Source organism: Quercus lobata, chromosome 2 (genome assembly GCF_001633185.2).
Source record: "Quercus lobata isolate SW786 chromosome 2, ValleyOak3.0 Primary Assembly, whole genome shotgun sequence".
Lineage (NCBI taxonomy): Eukaryota > Viridiplantae > Streptophyta > Magnoliopsida > Fagales > Fagaceae > Quercus > Quercus lobata.
Window position 1 is genome coordinate 80,105,989 of NC_044905.1, and position 17,945 is coordinate 80,123,933.

The 17,945-nt window shown below is 35.0% G+C and overlaps 3 protein-coding genes across 3 annotated transcripts; 2 read left to right on the top strand and 1 right to left on the bottom strand.

Moving 5' to 3' along the window:
• Positions 1-1,010: 1,010 nt before the first annotated feature.
• On the top strand, positions 1,011-2,912 carry LOC115976799. The gene is made up of 3 exons (XM_031098284.1): positions 1,011-1,549; positions 2,165-2,448; positions 2,684-2,912. The coding sequence occupies exons 1-3, from the start codon at positions 1,014-1,016 to the stop codon at positions 2,701-2,703; spliced, it is 840 nt and encodes a 279-aa protein (XP_030954144.1). The 5' UTR covers positions 1,011-1,013; the 3' UTR covers positions 2,704-2,912.
• Positions 2,913-5,051: 2,139 nt separating this feature from the next.
• LOC115976797 (pentatricopeptide repeat-containing protein At3g28660-like) lies at positions 5,052-7,705 on the bottom strand. The gene is made up of 2 exons (XM_031098282.1): positions 5,500-7,705; positions 5,052-5,414 (listed from the first exon to the last, which is right to left on the bottom strand). The coding sequence occupies exon 1, from the start codon at positions 7,582-7,584 to the stop codon at positions 6,094-6,096; it is 1,491 nt and encodes a 496-aa protein (XP_030954142.1). The 5' UTR covers positions 7,585-7,705; the 3' UTR covers positions 5,052-5,414; positions 5,500-6,093.
• A 1,698-nt stretch (positions 7,706-9,403) lies between these two features.
• Positions 9,404-16,354, top strand: LOC115976800 (uncharacterized protein YtfP-like). The gene is made up of 16 exons (XM_031098285.1): positions 9,404-9,713; positions 9,815-9,940; positions 10,048-10,107; positions 11,362-11,475; positions 11,550-11,637; positions 12,633-12,778; positions 12,861-12,962; positions 13,603-13,674; positions 13,748-13,847; positions 13,916-13,998; positions 14,504-14,581; positions 14,676-14,774; positions 14,864-14,914; positions 14,994-15,050; positions 15,146-15,187; positions 15,788-16,354. The coding sequence occupies exons 1-16, from the start codon at positions 9,495-9,497 to the stop codon at positions 15,869-15,871; spliced, it is 1,521 nt and encodes a 506-aa protein (XP_030954145.1). The 5' UTR covers positions 9,404-9,494; the 3' UTR covers positions 15,872-16,354.
• The last annotated feature ends 1,591 nt before the right edge of the window (positions 16,355-17,945 follow it).

Below are 17,945 nucleotides of genomic sequence, written 5' to 3' on the forward strand. Positions count from 1 at the left end.
ATTGTTTTAAAATCGAGTTATGTCCAATCAAACTTTAAAATAAAAAAATATAATTCAAATTCAATTTTTTTTTTTTTTCAAGTATGATAGTGCATAACTCGATTTTAAAGCAATCGAGTTTTTCATTGAAACTTAATTTTGAAAAAATCGAGTTTCAAAACAGGAGCGTGGACCTAAATAATTTCAAAATATGAACATATTGCTAAATTTTTTAAAAATTAAATTCAAAATGCTAGAATTCCCTGATACAATGTAACTTATGATGAAATATTGTAAAATAGAAGGACAGAAATTGGGTTCAATGTTTTAGTATATTTTTTTGATGAAATGTTTTAGTATATTTGACTAGTCATGATGATGACACATCGTTAAACGTGCACAAAGGTTACCATAATGACAAATTCAATGCCGAGCACTAGACCTGGCCAAATCCAAAATTGAATACTCAGAATTAGCACCTTTTCTTTGAGATAGTTTTGTTCTGAATTAAAGATACCCAATCAAACAAATTAACAGAAGATTGCTTAGAACCACTCATTAATGTATGCTCTAATTAGTTAAGGCCAACAGTGTTTTGGTTTTACGCGATAGACACACGGTACAGCTAGTATTTCATTAAAAAGACACTTCCTTTACCAATGACAAAAATGGAATTGCTTCAACATTAGCTATCCCGATCTAAACTAGCTCAGTACAACATTAACTTCTCGAACAGCCAGTTAGTTTTCACGTCTTTGTTATCCTCAGTAAATTTTCCTATATAAAAGGGAAAATCCTATTACACATACACGAATATATTAGCTTTTGTAACAACCCCATAGCAACATTTCTTCTCTTATCAAATTGAGTGTTTTCTCTCTACCAAACACGTCCACCACATTTCCCATTCTCTCTAACACCATCACACATTGTCTCAGATCACTAGTTTATTCAAAATCAGGTATAAACCAAATCAAACACAAATCTTCGACACCATTTTTGTCAATATTTGATCTTATTTTATTAAGAGTGCTATGGAACTTTTCCATAAGGCCCAAGTGGTACGTTTCCGAAGCCACCATGACAAGTACCTATTAGCCGATGAGGATGAAGAAGCTGTAAGCCAAGATCGCAATGGTTCGGTCAAGAATGCTAGATGGACTGTGGAGTTCATTGACAATGCCAATGTTTTACGTTTCAAAAGCTGTTATGGAAAGTACTTAACAGCCTCAAACATGCCATTTCTATTAGGAATGACAGGCAAGAAAGTGCTACAAACATTGCCAAAAAGATTGGATTCCTCGTTGGAATGGGAGCCCATTAGAGAAGGATTCCAAGTCAGGCTCAGGACACGTTACGGCCAATACTTACGTGCAAATGGAGGCTTGCCACCTTGGCGGAACTCGATCACGCATGATATTCCACATAGAACTGCAACGCAGGATTGGGTTCTGTGGGAGGTGGATATGGTAGAGATTCGAATGCAATCTCCACCAACTCCACTGGTGTTACAACCGGTTAAACGAACGGATTCTTTTTCTTCAGAAGCAGGCTCCAAGATTGAACTTATGTCCCCTGATTTGGGAGAAGAGGTTTGATTTGATTCATTTATGGCCCTATTTGATTGTTCCATGAAATATGATTATGATTCATATAGGAATGAGTTAAAGGTTACATTTAGATTTAGTATAAATTATTTAATTATAACTTAAATATTTGATGGATTTGAGCTTTGAGGGTTTCCATCTCATACTTTGTTCATGTAATTTAAACTAAAAATTTGATTCCAATTATTTTCTTCAAATAATTCCATCCAAATAAACTATAAAGAAAGTATCATAAATATCGAGAGCATCTAATGAATGTAAATAATAGACTATTCTGCATGTGATGAGAAAGTTTTTTGTGAGATGAGTTTATACGACGCCCTTTTTATATTTGATGGGCTCTACATACCTGTAGAATCCACATGTTGTGAAGGGGTGTTGTATAAACCCTTCTGATCTTCTCATTTGTGATAGCAATGTTTCTGACCCTTTTTCAATGATTCCACTAAAAGTGTTGGATTTTGCATTAGAAACAAATCATGTCATTATGAAAAGTAATATTTGGCAATGATTTATTTTTTGTTGAATGGAATTTATATTGGGCTTATGTTGTCTTTTGTTATTTAAATGTAGTTGAGTAACCAGTTATCTGGTTCACCCATGAAAGCCGAAGGCAGGATTATCTATTATAACGTGGCTAATGAAAAAGGAGATGTTGAGGATGAATCCAAAGAACTTTCCTTCACATTCAAGGGGAGTGGTGTGGAGGAATTAAAGGAAAAGTTGATGGAAGAGACGGCACTTAGTGATATCCTTGTGTGCTCTCGCAATCCCTTGAATGGGGAACTTTACCCCATTCGCTTACATCTTCCTCCAAACAAGACTAATATGCATGTCGTTGTTGTTCCATCATCATGGAAAGGTTAATTTTTTTATTAGTCTTTTTGCTTTTTAATGTGTCCACTAGACTAATTGTTAAACATTAAATTTATCGTTTCTTATCCGCTTAAGATTTTGGGACAAGTGATAATTTATTATGTGACTCATCTGGTCATGACTGCCAAAGAGAATTATATATATATATATATATATATATATCATGTTCTTTTCCTTTTTGTTACGGTGGCCTAACATGGTTCATTTTGTGCACTTACCAGGGAATCCTACTGAACTATAATCCGAGTTTGCATTTGCGGCACCATAACGTATGCTCATATTCCGTACATTAATTGTACTCCCTAATTCAAACCACTGGGGCAAGGAAGCACCACATGATGCAGAAAAGCTACTATCTTATATTTGCTGCATGGTTTTTGAAATTTGGATAGAGGAAGAGGACTCTTGAATTTTATCATGTTATAGATAGAGGAAGAGAACTCATGAATTTTGTCGTGTGCTATAGAACTTGATTTATGTCGTATTTTGTTCCAAATTGTATGGTGTTATCATATATTCTGACTTTTTTTTTTTTTTTTTTTCATTGAATCATATTTTTTTGACTTGAGTTTATTGTTTCTAGGGAGATTGCACATTGTACGCAAGTCTTTTTCATTCTTGAATTAGTTTATATTATTGAATATTTAACCTATCAAATCATTCAAGCATGATTATTCCAACACAAAAGTCTCCATAATTTATAGAAGTTTGATTTGAGGGAAAAAGCCTTCGTATAATTGAGTTTAATTTCATAATGGTATAAACATGAGAAGAACGCAGATTTAATGTGTCTATCTCTTACAATTAGGTCAATTTTATGGTTGTGATTGACTGATTGTTGTGTATTGTTGGAGATGCCTTCTAATTAGACACTGTAGATTTTCCTTTTTTCTAAAATTATTGATTTGTTTATTAGTTTACAGGTATTACAAAAAATCAATTTAGTGGAGGCTCTAAAGGGAAAACCAAATTGTTTTTTTACAAGGTTTGAGGTTGTACACTGGGGAAAGAGAAAATGTTTTCTTTCTTTCTTTCTTTTTCTCGTTTGGCTTAATTTCATAAAGTGTCACATGCAGTGGCTATCAGTTTCCCAGATAAATGCCTAATTCTTCTGTTCTCCCTGATCCATATAGCCTATAGGTACAGGTGAAGGAGAACAAAACAACTTAAAAACATTTGATTATTTGAAACTAACCCTCAATTAGTACTTTTTCCCAACAAAAGTGTGGAACTTTGGTTCTTCGTTCCTTGACTCGGCATAAATAGTCTACCGCATTGACACCAACTCTTCATGAAATTATTCACTTCTAGATGACTCTCATAGAATTTCTGGTATATATAGTAAATGTGTGTATAACAATGTGTGTGCATCTTATATAGATGTTGAATGCTATACATATGGTTCCACAAAATGTAAAAAGTGGTGTACTAAACATTTACTAGGTGATCCAGTGGGGTTAGTCGAGTGGTTGGGTACTCGGTCTCAAAGTGGCTATTTTAGATTTGACTAGGAGCTACTTAGTTCAAGTCCGGGTACCAGCACTTTGAAAAAACTCTCTGGGCTAGTGATTTACCCTGCTATGGGCCCACCCGTTGCGAACAGTGATTAGTCTCTGGTTAAAAGCTTTGAAAAAACACCCAAAAAAAAAAAAAAAAACCCATTTACTAGGAGCCTTTTTGTAATTGGACTTGGGATTAGGCCTAGGGGCTAGAGCCTTTCCGGTTGATGGGTATACACATAGGGATAGAGTGCAGAAGTTGGAAAAAAAAAGAAAGAGGATGACTTTTTTTTTTCTTTAGTCATACCAAAAGAAGGAAGAAGTGGGACAGATAATGGACATGCAAACAATACGCTGTACATTAAAATACGTTGTGGCCCCAGAAGAGTCATATGAACTCAAACCGTCAGATATGACCTCTGCTATCCATCATATAAATACATGTCCTCCAAATTTCTTCTCAACTCTCACAAAACATGAACTGACAAATCGTTTCAAGGCATTTCTCATTTCAATTACCAAACTTTTGCTCCAAATTTTGTCGAAATTTGATCCACAACTTCCACGGCCAACACCACCTTCTGATGATGCTGTAGAGTTTAAATCCATTCACTGTAACAAAAGCTATAATGACCATGCTACATACCAACAAAAATGAAGGACTGATGAAAAGGTAACACATGCCACTAGTTTTAATCAAACTACATCAGATTTCATGTTCCCCACCTTTCAGACTCCAAGCAAGTTAAAAAAACAAAAGGTGGAGCTTTTTCTTTTTTTCACTGTCATCATTAACATAACCACTTCTTTTAGTTATTGTCATCATTAATATCAACATCATCATCCAATTCTACTTACAGTATTCTTCTAAAAAAAAAAAAAAAAAATCTACTTTTAGTATTGAACCTGTGGTTTGTGACCACTAACTTCTATGCACGGTAGAGGCAAAGTCAAATAATTTTCTAACACATGGGTCAGGAAACTTGTCACCCTTGAGAAGTATGTACGCCCTGTACTTTTGTTAGTATTTATTGTACCAAGGCCGATGGGAAGACAGCATGGTGAGCTCAAGTGATCAACTAGTCTGGTTGTTGTTCTGCCTACAGCTGCCGCAGGGGGAAAAATTTTGGGTGTGAAATTAAGTACTTGGGCCTTTTTCTGAAGGTATCAGGGTCCTTTAGTTCCTATCCTGTTACTGAACAAAAAAACAAATGTTCCTAGCTTATAGGAAACAGAACCTCTGTTCCTGTTCCTGTTCCTGTTCCTTTGACAATGTGTTGCTCCAACAAGCTTGATCCCCAAAATTATGTTTGAATGAATAAATGATTCTGTGATAATGGTGGAAGTTTCGGGTAACAAATCTACAATACAGCCTCGAAGAAGAGAACATGTGGTCGTAAGTGCCCTCTTCCACGCATGTTATGGACATCAATCCAAGGCATTTACCAACCACCTGCACAATTAAAATCTGGATAAGAACAGAGAGGATGTTTCCAAATCATTTTTGAAGTTAATATCATGGTCATTGAACTACATACCAGCACTCAGTTACAGACCAGGGCATTAATGTAGTAGTAAGCATTCCCCAATCTGTCACAAGCACCTGCAATGGTTGTTCAGTTTTTGGGGACGTTTTCATTACCATAATCACTTTCAAATTTCCTTTTTAACTAATTTTAGTGTTGATACTTTTAAGTAATGCCAATTAAACCATTCTTCACTGATTAGTGGAATTTTTATGTCATTTGAGTTTGCAAGACCCATTTTGACCTACGGAAAAACATCATGATACTATCTCTGAAAACATGGAAATCCCACTAAAATAGAAAGCCATGATAAAGTAACATTATTAAAATAGATTTCAGTGGTTGTTCTAGTTTTCTCCCCAAATGCTTGCCAATAGTAGGTCAAGATGCCAATTATATTGCATAACATGTGAATGGTTGTGTGGAAGCCATTCAATCTCTCAGGATCCTGTGCATATACAAATGGTTGCCATCCATCTCTTGATAATCAATTTGCCACTGTGGCTTTAACAGAAATCATTGGAGTATCATTAATTTAAGGATTTCCAACATAAAACTATACATATCATATGCCTGCAGATCCTTCAGCATGTTCTAACAAGGATCTTAAACTAACTCAAGGGACAGTAGCTCCAGAATTGCACATATCTGAGCTCTGTGCAAATGTGATACATCCCCTGAAACAAACTCATTCACCTTGCCATCCACCTCTATCATACTACACCCTGGTGTTTTCTTAAGTCCCCTATCACCAATGATCCTCCTTATCCTACATGCATCTTCACCTCTCCGTGCACCCAAATAAATGTTTGACAACTGAACATAAGCTCCATCTTCTTCTACTCCATCATTTTCTAGCATTAAAAGCTCTTCAACAGCAAGCTCTGCAAGATCAACATTATTATGAACTCGACAACCACTCAGTAAGGCACCCCAGACAGAAGCAAGTGGCTTCATTGGCATTCTTCTTATGAGCTGAAGTGCTTCATCCAATCGACCTGCTCTACATAGCAAGTCCACAACGCAACTATAATGCTCATGTTTTGGTCTAATACCATATCCATTTTCCATGTCATCCAACAGCAATTGGCCTTCCTCTTGGAGTCCTGCATGTGTACATGCCACTAGAACCCCAAGAAGGACAACCCCATCAGGCCTTATCCCATCATCTACCTGCATCCTATCCAAGCAATGAATTGCCTTCCTTGCGTACCCATGTACTGCCAATCCTCCAATCATGGCTGCCCATGAAAACACATTCCTTTTAGGCATCCTCTCAAAGACTTCCTCAGCCATGTCTATACACCCACATTTAGTATACATATCAACAAGCGCTGTCGCCACAAACACATCTGATTCCATCCCATTCCTCTTCTTAACATACTCATGAATCCATTTCCCTTGCAAAACCGCCCCCGTTTGAGCACAAGCTGAAAGCACAGTAGTTACACAAAATTCATCAGGCTCAACTCCACTCATCAACATATCCCGAAAAACCCTCAAAGCCTCAGAACCCATATTACACTTAACATAGCCATTCATAAGAACATTCCACTGAATAGCATCTAAACAAGGAATTTCATCAAACACTTTGCATGCATCATCCAAAACCTTACACTCAACATAAACTCTAATAAGCGCAGTCTGAACATGACCATCAAACAAAACCAACCCATTTTTGAGTACCCAATTGTGAGTTTGCTTGCCTGCAAGTACCCATTTGGCATTCGCGCAAGCCGAAAGAACAAAATGAAAGGTGTGGTTGTCGGGAGCTAGTAAGTTACTACCATAATCTTTCAACATGAGGTGAAAGTAATGAAGAGCAAGTTGAGGCTGTGAGCTACGGGAATAGGCTCTGATAAGAGTGTTGTAGATAAAGGAATTGGGTGTTTGGATATGGGTGAAGATGAGCGAAGCGTAGGAGAGGCTACCGGAATCGGAGAGAGCACAAAAGGCGAGGAGTTTGCTGAGGGCGTAGTTGTTGTGGTGGAGACCGTGGGTGAGGAAAATGGCGTGGATGGGCTTGAGTTGGCGCATGGTGGTGCAGCGTTGAGCCAGTGACATGCAACGCTTCCATGCTCGGAGATGGGCGGCCATGTAGTGTGTGCATTGTTTAAGGGGCTTCGAGGCAACGATGGTATTGGTGAAAGGAGTTTCCAAAGTGAAAATTGAGTTCGAATGCCATGCAAGTAAGGAATAGAAATCCTCAGTTTTATTGTGTCTGAGTGCGTTTCTAACTATTTTTTTTAAGTGTTTTTTTTTTAACCCTCCAATAACTAAATATATGAGGTTACTTTCTTTTATTTTCTATATTTTATACTTTAGTTGTTTTATTGGGAAAAAAAAAAAGAACATTTAATAAAATTTTTTTTTTTGGAACCAAAAACATTTAATAAATTGTGATAAGTGAAATCATTAAAAAAAAAAAGGTCAAATTAAGGGCATTCATTAATATTGGGAAACAAATGCAATGGAGCTACTTTTTATAAACCATGAAACTACTTTCACTATTAAAAAAAAAAAAAAAAATCATATTTTAACTAAATTTTGTTCTTTTTGCTATTTCTTAATGCAAATGGGACTTAATAGATGCTTCATTAACGCATGAAACACTAGTTAACAAAAAAAAATTATTTTTTAATGGTTATAAATATCCTAAATCTACCCTTACCCTAGGTTCTTGAACCTAATAATAAATGCATACTCTCCTCCTCATTCATATAAACCAATCTTATTAGTGAGATACTTAAATCCACTATTATCACTTAATAGAGAATATTAAATTTGTGACCAAAAAAAATAAATAAATAAAATTGTGTCCTTGTATTTTTTGTCACAAATTCTATTAAGAGGTATAATCTGCTTATCTCTTAGAAGAAAATTTATCATACATATAATACATGCATTCACCCTCTCACGTAAGAGTGAACTTCATATGTATGAGATCTACTTTATGTAAGAGGGTAGATCTCGTCCCTTCAATGTAGCATCCACCCTCTCAAGAAAGGGCGGAGCCAGGGGGGTCGAGGGGGGGCATTTGTCCCCCGACCCCACCCAAAAAATCTATTAATATTTCTTCTATTATATTATATAATAAAATAAATGCATTTAACAATTATATAAATAAATAGTTAATAAAGAGGATGGTTTTTTAAACCAAAACCAAAACCCTCCTTATATAACATTTTTTATAATTACAATTTCAAAATGAGTTTTTATGTAAATAAACCCCTAATAGATAAATAATATAATGAATATGTTATTTTATTTTGAATTTTCTTGCATTCAAATATTGCTTGATATACACATGAATTAAGTGTGTGTTTGTATTGAGCTTTTGCGTCTACGTTTTACGTTTCCTGCGTTTCAGTTTTTTTTTTTTTTTTTTTTAGCCGCACTTGTTGACTTTTTGTCCATGAACAGTGCAAGAATGCACTGTTCATGGACCCACAAATTGCACTTTTTATCAACTTTTTCATTAAAAATGGGTCCCACGGTACTATTCACATATTTAAAAATTATTTTGCTACAGTGTTTTAAGTTTTCAGTTTTCAGTTTCAGCAAAATAAGTTCTATCCAAACAGACCCTAATTGTTATTTTGCAAATTGATCTCAAATACTATATGTGTGTGGGTGTGCGCGCGCGCGTAAATGTGATGTTAAATATAATTTTTGCCCCCCCCCCTTAAGTTAGATCCTGGCTTCGCCACTGCTCTCACGTAAGAGTGAACTTCATAAGTATGAGACCTACTCTATATAAGAGGGTAGATCTTGTCCCTTCGAGAAAGTATACCTTATTTTAGATGTATTTTCCTTCATAGTTGGTGAAACTCATTAGTTGTGGGACCCACCTATTGTGAAAAGGATAAATATAAACCCGAAACACGGTGTACTTTCTCTAATCCTCGAGGACATCCAAGTAAATTGATGCCATGGGTTAAACACTAGACAGCAATTAAGTTATGACTTATGATTTCGAATAGTTGGGGAGTAGACAGCAAAAAGTTATGATTTTCGTATCAGGTCGCCAAAAAACACTCTTTATCCCTGGTGCGCCCAAATTTTTCTTAGTATCACTAGTTACCATGAGCTTCACTTTGGCGCGCTTCATCCTCACCAGTGGGATTTCCACACAAGCTGGAAGTACCGCCAGAAACCATGGCTCTCTCCTTTTAACCCCCAGGGCAAGAAAATTTACTACAACTGCCATACCCTTAGCTCAAAAGGTAACATTTTAACACATTACCCTCTTCTTTTTCTCAGCAACCAAACAGAGAAAAAAAAAAAGTTGGGTTTTTTTAATTGTTTGGTTTTCTTTAATGGGCAGTCAAGTGAAGAACTGTTGGTGGTAGTTGGGGGTGGAGCTGCTGGGGTTTTTGGAGCAATTAGAGCAAAGACTCTTGCGCCTAATCTTAAAGTGGTGGTTATTGAGAAAGGGAAACCTTTGTCAAAGGTTTTTGTTTTATTACATATTCTTGGAAAATCTTAAAAAAAAAAAAATGTTATTTGGTTTATTATTCATATATATATATATATATATATTAATGTTATTGTTTGTAGGTGAAAATATCTGGAGGTGGTAGGTGCAATGTGACAAATGGGCATTGTACTGACAATTTGGTGAGCATTATAATTTATTATCACAAGTAAGAAATTTGATAAATGGAAGTTATGGGTGTAAGTTTTATAATGAAATAGCTCACACACTTTATGGCAATACATAGTGCCATAAGTTAAGTTATGGATGAATTGTTGTATGGTGTTGGTGTGTAATAATATTGTTAAGCAAATGATGTTATCTTTGAATATATTTATTTTAATACTTTTTTTTTCAGGAAACCACATTTCTCTTGTCTAAATATTATGAAGAACTAGAAGATGGCGATTTGACCGTGTATTTTGTCTGTTCAGTTAGAGTTGTTATTGGCTATTATGGGTGGGCAAAAAAGTAATTTAAGTTGTAAATTCAAATGAAAACCAATAACAACTTATTACCTATGATTTGTTGTGAAAGTATTGTGAAAATGTGAAAATGTTGTATGGTGTTGGTGTGTAATAATATTGTTAAGCAAATGATGTTATCTTTGAATATATTTATTTTAATACTTTTTTTTTCAGGAAACCACATTTCTCTTGTCTAAATATTATGAAGAACTAGAAGATGGTGATTTGACCATGTTTTTTGTCTGTTCAGTTAGAGTTGTTATTGGCTATTATGGGTGGGTAAAAAAGTAATTTAAGTTGTAAATTCAAATGAGAACCAATAACAACTTATTACCTATGATTTGTTGTGAAAGTATTGTGAAAATGTTGTAGACATAGCACTTCTCTATTTGTTAAGTAAAATTGTCAACTGCTTGTTATTCACTTATTTGCGTTTATGGGAACAAAAAATTTTCACCATAATTGACTCGAATAAGTTGTTACAGGAATATTGGACTTGTTTTTGTGATGACAATATTTTTACCTACAGTTATGTTCTACATTTTAAATGCTGCATTGTAATCAGAACAATGAATTCCCACATGCCAAAAACTGTGGAAGATCATTTGCTCTACAGTTCTACACTCTAAAAATTCTAGAATAACTTATTCATCATCTGTTTTGGGAGTGAAACATGAAAATTTTTAGTAGCTTGGATTTTTAGGTGACATAAAATTTCAAAGGTTATTAAATTAATTTTGGCTCATGTCTGGGAAGGGAAATGATTGACATCATTCTTGTTATGATGTTTCTCAGTTGTTAACTCTATTAAAATGTAAAGAGTTTGCAATTTTAATTGGCTTTATAACAATTTCTTCCTTTTTCCCAATTGATTCGTTGCACTAAACTTAGTATATTGATGTTCCCTAAAAATTAAGAATTTGTTCTTAGATTCTTGCAGAACATTATCCTAGGGGTCATAAAGAACTGAGAGGATCTTTTTTCTACACACACGGCCCAGTGGATACCATGTCCTGGTTTTCTGATCATGGGGTGAAGCTTAAGGTTTTCTTCAAAACTGCCTGTCACTTGTTCGTTTATTTTTTGTGCATGCATAATCTATGTTTATCTGCACATAGATTGAGGATGATGGAAGGGTATTTCCTGTCAGTAACAGTTCTTCTTCGATAATTGATTGTCTAATGTCTGAAGCAACGAGGTTAGGAGGTATGATTATTTATGAATTGACTAATGTTTACTCTTATTTATCTTGCATTCAATTATATTGTAATGGTATGCCTTGGATATTAACTGTTTGTTTTCCCTGCATGACATCACATGCGTTGCAATTGGTGGGCTACGCAGGGGTCTTGGGTTTCAGGGGCTGAGATGACTTCCATCTATCCAATTCATAAATTATTTTGTGTTTCTTTTGCAAGTGTTCTATGTTTTAGCTTGATTTCACTTTGTGCTGATCCCTAATATTTAGAGCTTCAAAAACAAATAGAAATAATCTCTCATGTTGTGAATGCCTTAGAAATAATTTCACTAAATGTCCTAGGTCATTGGTTTACTGACTATAGTAACTAGTAAGTGTGTTCAATGCAAATGATCCAAACTTGTCTTTGGTGTCCAGATGCCTTGATGCTCTGATTACATTATTTATCAATTATTACAATTGTAACCTCCATGCTTAGGTAATATTATTCATCTCTGATAGCATTATATCTCAAAAAGTAGATAATTTAATCAGTAAACATTTTTCTTAATGCTAGAATCAAGAGGGAGGACTTCTTTATTGAATGTGGGGTACAGGTTAAAAAATTAAAATCCTGGCATCTGAATATTTACTGTTTGCAAGATGCTGGAACCCTGCTTCCTGTCAAAATTAAAGGCTATTGCTATTGTAACTGAAGGAATATTTGAGGAATAGTCTGCTTCTTTTAATATCCTCAAGCCTAAAAAGTTGTTGTTTGTAGCATTTTATGAGAGGGATATATTACTGCCGCATGATTCTTTTAACAACTTCATATTGTATGGGAATATCACAGATGTTCATAAACCACTAAAAATGTCTTCAGTTCATTAAGGGGAAACCTTGTCTTTTTCTGCCATAGTTCTATGTTTTCTGTTCGATATATTTTACAGAACCTGAGTGGTAGCCTTCTCAATATAATCCAACATTTTTTGTGAGCTGCCTATGCTAAAAGCTCCTCAATCAGTTTCTTTGCAGACTGGAAAAGCTGTGACAACCGCTTCTGCTACTAGTGGTGGAAAATTCCTCATTAAGATTGAGAAGAGAACAATAAATTATGTTGAATATGTTGAAGCTGATTATCTATTGATTGCTAGTGGTAGTAGTCAACAGGTTGTGATGAATAAGTGGTTCAATTGGATTGTCATGCATGTGGATTATATTTCTTGATAAGTTGTTCTTGTTCTTCTTACAGGGTTATAGTCTTGCAGCTCAACTTGGTCATGCAATTGTTGATCCAGTCCCAAGTTTGTTTACTTTCAAGATTGAGGATTCACAATTGGCAGAGTTGTCAGGAGTAATGTTTATTTCAATTGAAATCTTTACTACTTTACAATAGCTCACAATATCCTGTTCTTTGTTCTTTAAAACTCATGTACTTGAGTGCGAGGGGAAAAAATTGTATGAGTGGTTCTTTACCCAAATAGTAGTTATTATTATCCATTTCTTGAGATAAAAGTAGAAGAACTAATAGAGAGAATATGTAAATAATTACTTTTCAGAACTGGTAGTATGGAAAAAGATAACTATACCAAGTAATGGTTGTATGAATGATAAAATATTCTTATTCTAATTATTGATAAAAGAGAGTGTGCATCATGAGTTGCAATCCAGTATCATAGTAATGTGATATTGCGAATCATGCAAATTAATGATGAGTATAACTGGAAAATTGTTTACAGGTTTCCAGAAGTAGCTGATTCTGTACAGATCACATAAACTGTAACCTGATAATAACCTCTACAATTAATTCACCATTACACAATGTGGATTTTTGGGAGCTATGGATTGTAGCTATTCTGATTTTGATATTCTTTTTTTATAGTCATTATTTAGATGATTACTAGTTGTAGCTACTTGATATTGAAAGTATAATAGTCAATGTTCTATTATAAGTGCGTAGCTCAGTCAATTATTTGTTAACATTTTTATGCCAGGTTACTTTCCCTAAAGTTAAAGCTAAGCTGAAATTAGATAATGTCCAAAGTAACATACCACAGCTCACACAGGCATGCTTCTCTGACTGCGACCATCTAAATACTTGATAATGTATACCATGTGACGACAACTTTGGAATTGTAGGTTGGGCCCATGTTAGTCACACACTGGGGATTCAGTGGGCCTGTTGTTCTTCGGCTATCTGCCTGGGGGGCACGAAATCTGTTCAGTTCAGGTTACAAAGGTAATGAAAGTTCCTTCTTCTTTTAATTTTCTTTTTCCTATACGGCAACCTGATAGCATTTTATGCAGGGATACTTGTTGTGGATTTTACACCTGATTTGCATATAGAAGATGTGAAGTCCATACTTAATAAGCACAAGCATCAGTTTGTGGTAATCCTGGATCTTATGTTTTGCTTGCAGAGATTCTAGCACTTTCCATTAAGTTATTATTATGTGTATGGCTGGAACTAGGAACTTTTTTTTTTTTTTAAATTTGGAAATATTTGTTGCTAGGATGGATTTATGATAATTCATGGTGAACCCAACGTCCTAGCTGACTATCATGCATAGAGTTGGATCAGTAGTTTAAGTAGGTCTAGCAATTTAAACATGGAATGTATGATTAGATACAACTCATTGCAAACACCTGAGGTTAGCTTAAGATTGTGCAGTAGTAAAAGTAATGATCTTGTGTTAACATGCTCTTTAACAGGTACTTAAGGTTGGGCAAGAAAGCTTTTTTCAAATATGGTCTTAAACTAGATGCTGTGCTAAGCTTTCATGTTGACCTGTGGTGTTTACTTTTTGCATATGACTGTGACACACCAAAAATATTTTGATGTTTAGTTGTACTTGAATTGATTTTTGCTTGATTGTTTGTCCACATTTTCTGCAGAAGCAGAAAGCGGTCAATTCATGTCCTTCAGAATTTGGCCTTGTAAAGAGATTTTGGAAATATATATTGGATCGTGAGGTATAATTGGTGTTACAAGTTGAGAGTACATCTGCTGTCTTCTGGTGAAATTTTCCAGAAGGATGATTTTCTTTTTTCTGTTATCTATATGCAGGGTTTATCTGAAGATATGTTGTGGGCTTCTGTTTCTAATAACTCATTAATTTCTGTCGCTTCTTTGTTAAAACATTGTACGTTCAAGGTAACAGGGAAGGTAGGTTTCAACGCTTGAACTTTACAGTTCTTTATGTTGTTCATGACTTCACGCTTTCTTGAGATGATACACCTTCTTTCCTTTTGAAGGGTCAATTTAAGGATGAATTTGTCACTGCGGGAGGTGTCCCACTTTCTGAGGTTACTCTCTCTCACTCTCGCCTCTCTCGCCTCTCTCTCTCATTGTAAATATAACTCTGGTTTTCTTTCCTTTATGAAGATCGTGCTGAATACAATGGAAAGCAAAATACATTCACGTCTATACTTTGCCGGAGAGGTAATGTTACTTGGGTACTTCCTTGCTTTCCATTCACACCCACTGCAACCAATAAAGGCCCATTTATGGCCCTCAAAAGTTTGAATTTTCTGCAGGTACTGAACGTTGATGGGGTAACTGGTGGTTTTAATTTCCAGGTAAAACATCCATTTAATAACTAACATTAACTGTTACATATTAATAAATTATATATCTTGTAGCTCTTCTTGCAAATCCAAAATCAAATAATATCTCAATTAGCTTCTATGGGAAGCACTTCCTTGTTAGTTGCTCTAGTAGGTTCAGCTTTTGATATAGCCACCATATATACAGTTTTTCAATATAATTTCTGATTGTCTATTGTCAAAGTGAATCTGTTATTTCCTTCCCAGAAACTAGTACATATGATGTTTCATGCATTTTTCTTTGCAAGAAGGATCGTCTTTTTTCCTTCTTTTCTTTTGGCCAAATGATAGAATTTGAGCCACTCTTTCCAGTGGTTGTAGTGGCCTAAGTAAGACAACATATTTTTTGAAGAAAGATAATCCATGACTAACATGAAAGGTAGCACGTCAACCCTTTCACTGTAGTGCAACAGGTGAAAGAGTTTTATATCTAGTCCTCATAGCCATCCAAGAGACTTCAATTTTTACTTTTGAGACATAGCTGTTTGATCATTATTCAGTTTTCTCTAAGCCCTCCTGAAAGAAACAAGATATTATTTATTACTCATTGAGCCATTAGTTTTTTCTTTTCAGAATGCTTGGTCTGGTGGATACATTGCAGGAACAAGTATTGGTAAATTAGCAATCAATGCTTATCTTCAGGAGGGAGTTTTATGACATAGACATTTGGACATGACTGCTGACCCATTCATGGTTTGCTTTCACACAGAGAGGATGATTTTTTGGGAAATAGTTCTTAGTGATTCATTGTGCATGAAGGTTCTGGTCAAATTGTAAATGAACATAGTTCTTTTTAAGTTTTATTTACATTTTCAACCCCCTTATTGTCTCTCTTAAATTCTTAATTCACTCAACAAACTACTTCATCATCCATAATGATGCAGCAGTTAATGTGCTTGTGTAATTGTAATTCTAATACGTGATAAGTAGAACACGTTGTGGTTAATAATTAGTTAGAAAAGCTACAGCTGCTGGTCAGTTACAGGAATTAGTAGTTAGTATGCTGTAACAAAATTTGTTAGGGCTGAGGCCAGCTGGCAGAAGCCATGTGTTGAGTTGGCTAGGATCTTGGCACTAGTAATTCAAGTGTACTTGTATAAATATTAAATAGGCCAAGGATTGTAAAGCTACTCAGTTTTAGATGAGAGTACAGATTTTAGCCTAAGTGCTAGTTTCCAAGAGAGTGCTCTTGAAGAGTTGATTTCCCATTCTTGTGCTTCTAAGCAGCTTAGCTTTTAGTTTCATTTCAATTCCTGCTTACTTTAGGTTTGTTTGCATCACATAAATATGAACAAGTGGATACATAGCTGGATACATAGCTATTCCTTAAGGAAAACTACACTCTACTCACTTGCGGTATGAGGCAAGTTTGCTTTGCTAACCTGTGGTCTAAAAAATATGAACTTTTCCCATCTGAGTTCTATGCCATTACTGCCAAAGTTTGATGTCAAAACATGCACTGGCAATTCACATGCTTTTAGAAAATGTAGTATTTTACTTTTTTGGTGGTTTAAAAAGTTAGCATTTTACTAATTGGTGGGTTTAGAAAAATGGCATTTTATCCAGAAGCGTTGTTTATAATTGTTGATTGGATGATGATGTTTGACAGAAGAGCATAAGGAATTTCAAGGGAGTATACCTTAGGTGAGTAAAATGTCACTTTCAAAACATGTTGACAAATCGAAGTTTCCTAGCATCTTAAGTGAAATTTGCCCATTGTTCTTTAAGCGTATGCATGTTTATGAAACTCGCGGTGTTTGGCCGGATTCTGGCTCTATATGATTCCACAAGCAAGGTATCGATTGCTTGCCTATGTGTTGGATAGGTAGATACAAATTTACTTATCTGGCATACCTCTAATTAAGTTGACTTTGTACTAATAGCTGGGAAATGCTCATAAAAGACACAAAATAATGTTGCAGTGAGATTGATGGTTAGATATTAAATGAAAGAGTTAATTTAAAAGCTCTGCTGTTTGTTGATTATCAAACTTTGACTCAGGATTATTTGTGTGTTAGTCCGAGTTTTATGTGGTTTCACCATCAAATGTCAAGGTCGTTTACCCTTTGCCTCAAAGAAAAGAAAAACTGCTGGTTTGCCATAGGGATTGGACAGTGAGAAAGAAAATGAAATTCACATTATTTAAAGAAAATCCTATCCAAGCCAAACAAGCAAACATAGGAAGTTATAAAGAAATCACCACGAAAATGACCAAAATATTAAATGTAACGGCAAACATAGGAAGTTCTAAAGAAATAACAATGAAAATGACCAAAATATTAAATGTTATGGGTCAAGATTTATAGTCTTTGTTAATATTATACCATAAAATAACATTATATTAGATTAAAATTTTTTTTCTGAGAAGATTTTGAGGAAAACATTAGATTAATATTTTAACACCATTAGATTAGGTATGCCATTAAATAACTTTATATTAAATTAAGGAAAATGTTTGGCTCCAACCACTGATAGGAAGATGACATATGTCCATGTGTAATGCAAATAACTCATTTGATTGGTTAGGTTAAGTGAGTTATATGCAATGCACATGTCAAAAACTAATGTCATCTTTCTATGGTGGTTGGAGCCCAAGGCTCCAAACATGTGTTCGGGGGCCTTTTTTGGTTGCTCAGCCACGTGTTATCTGCTGGATTAGTAACCTTGCTAGGCCCAGGTTGTGTTTGGGGAGTTGCGTTCGGAACTCAACATTAAGCCACATGGTCCAATG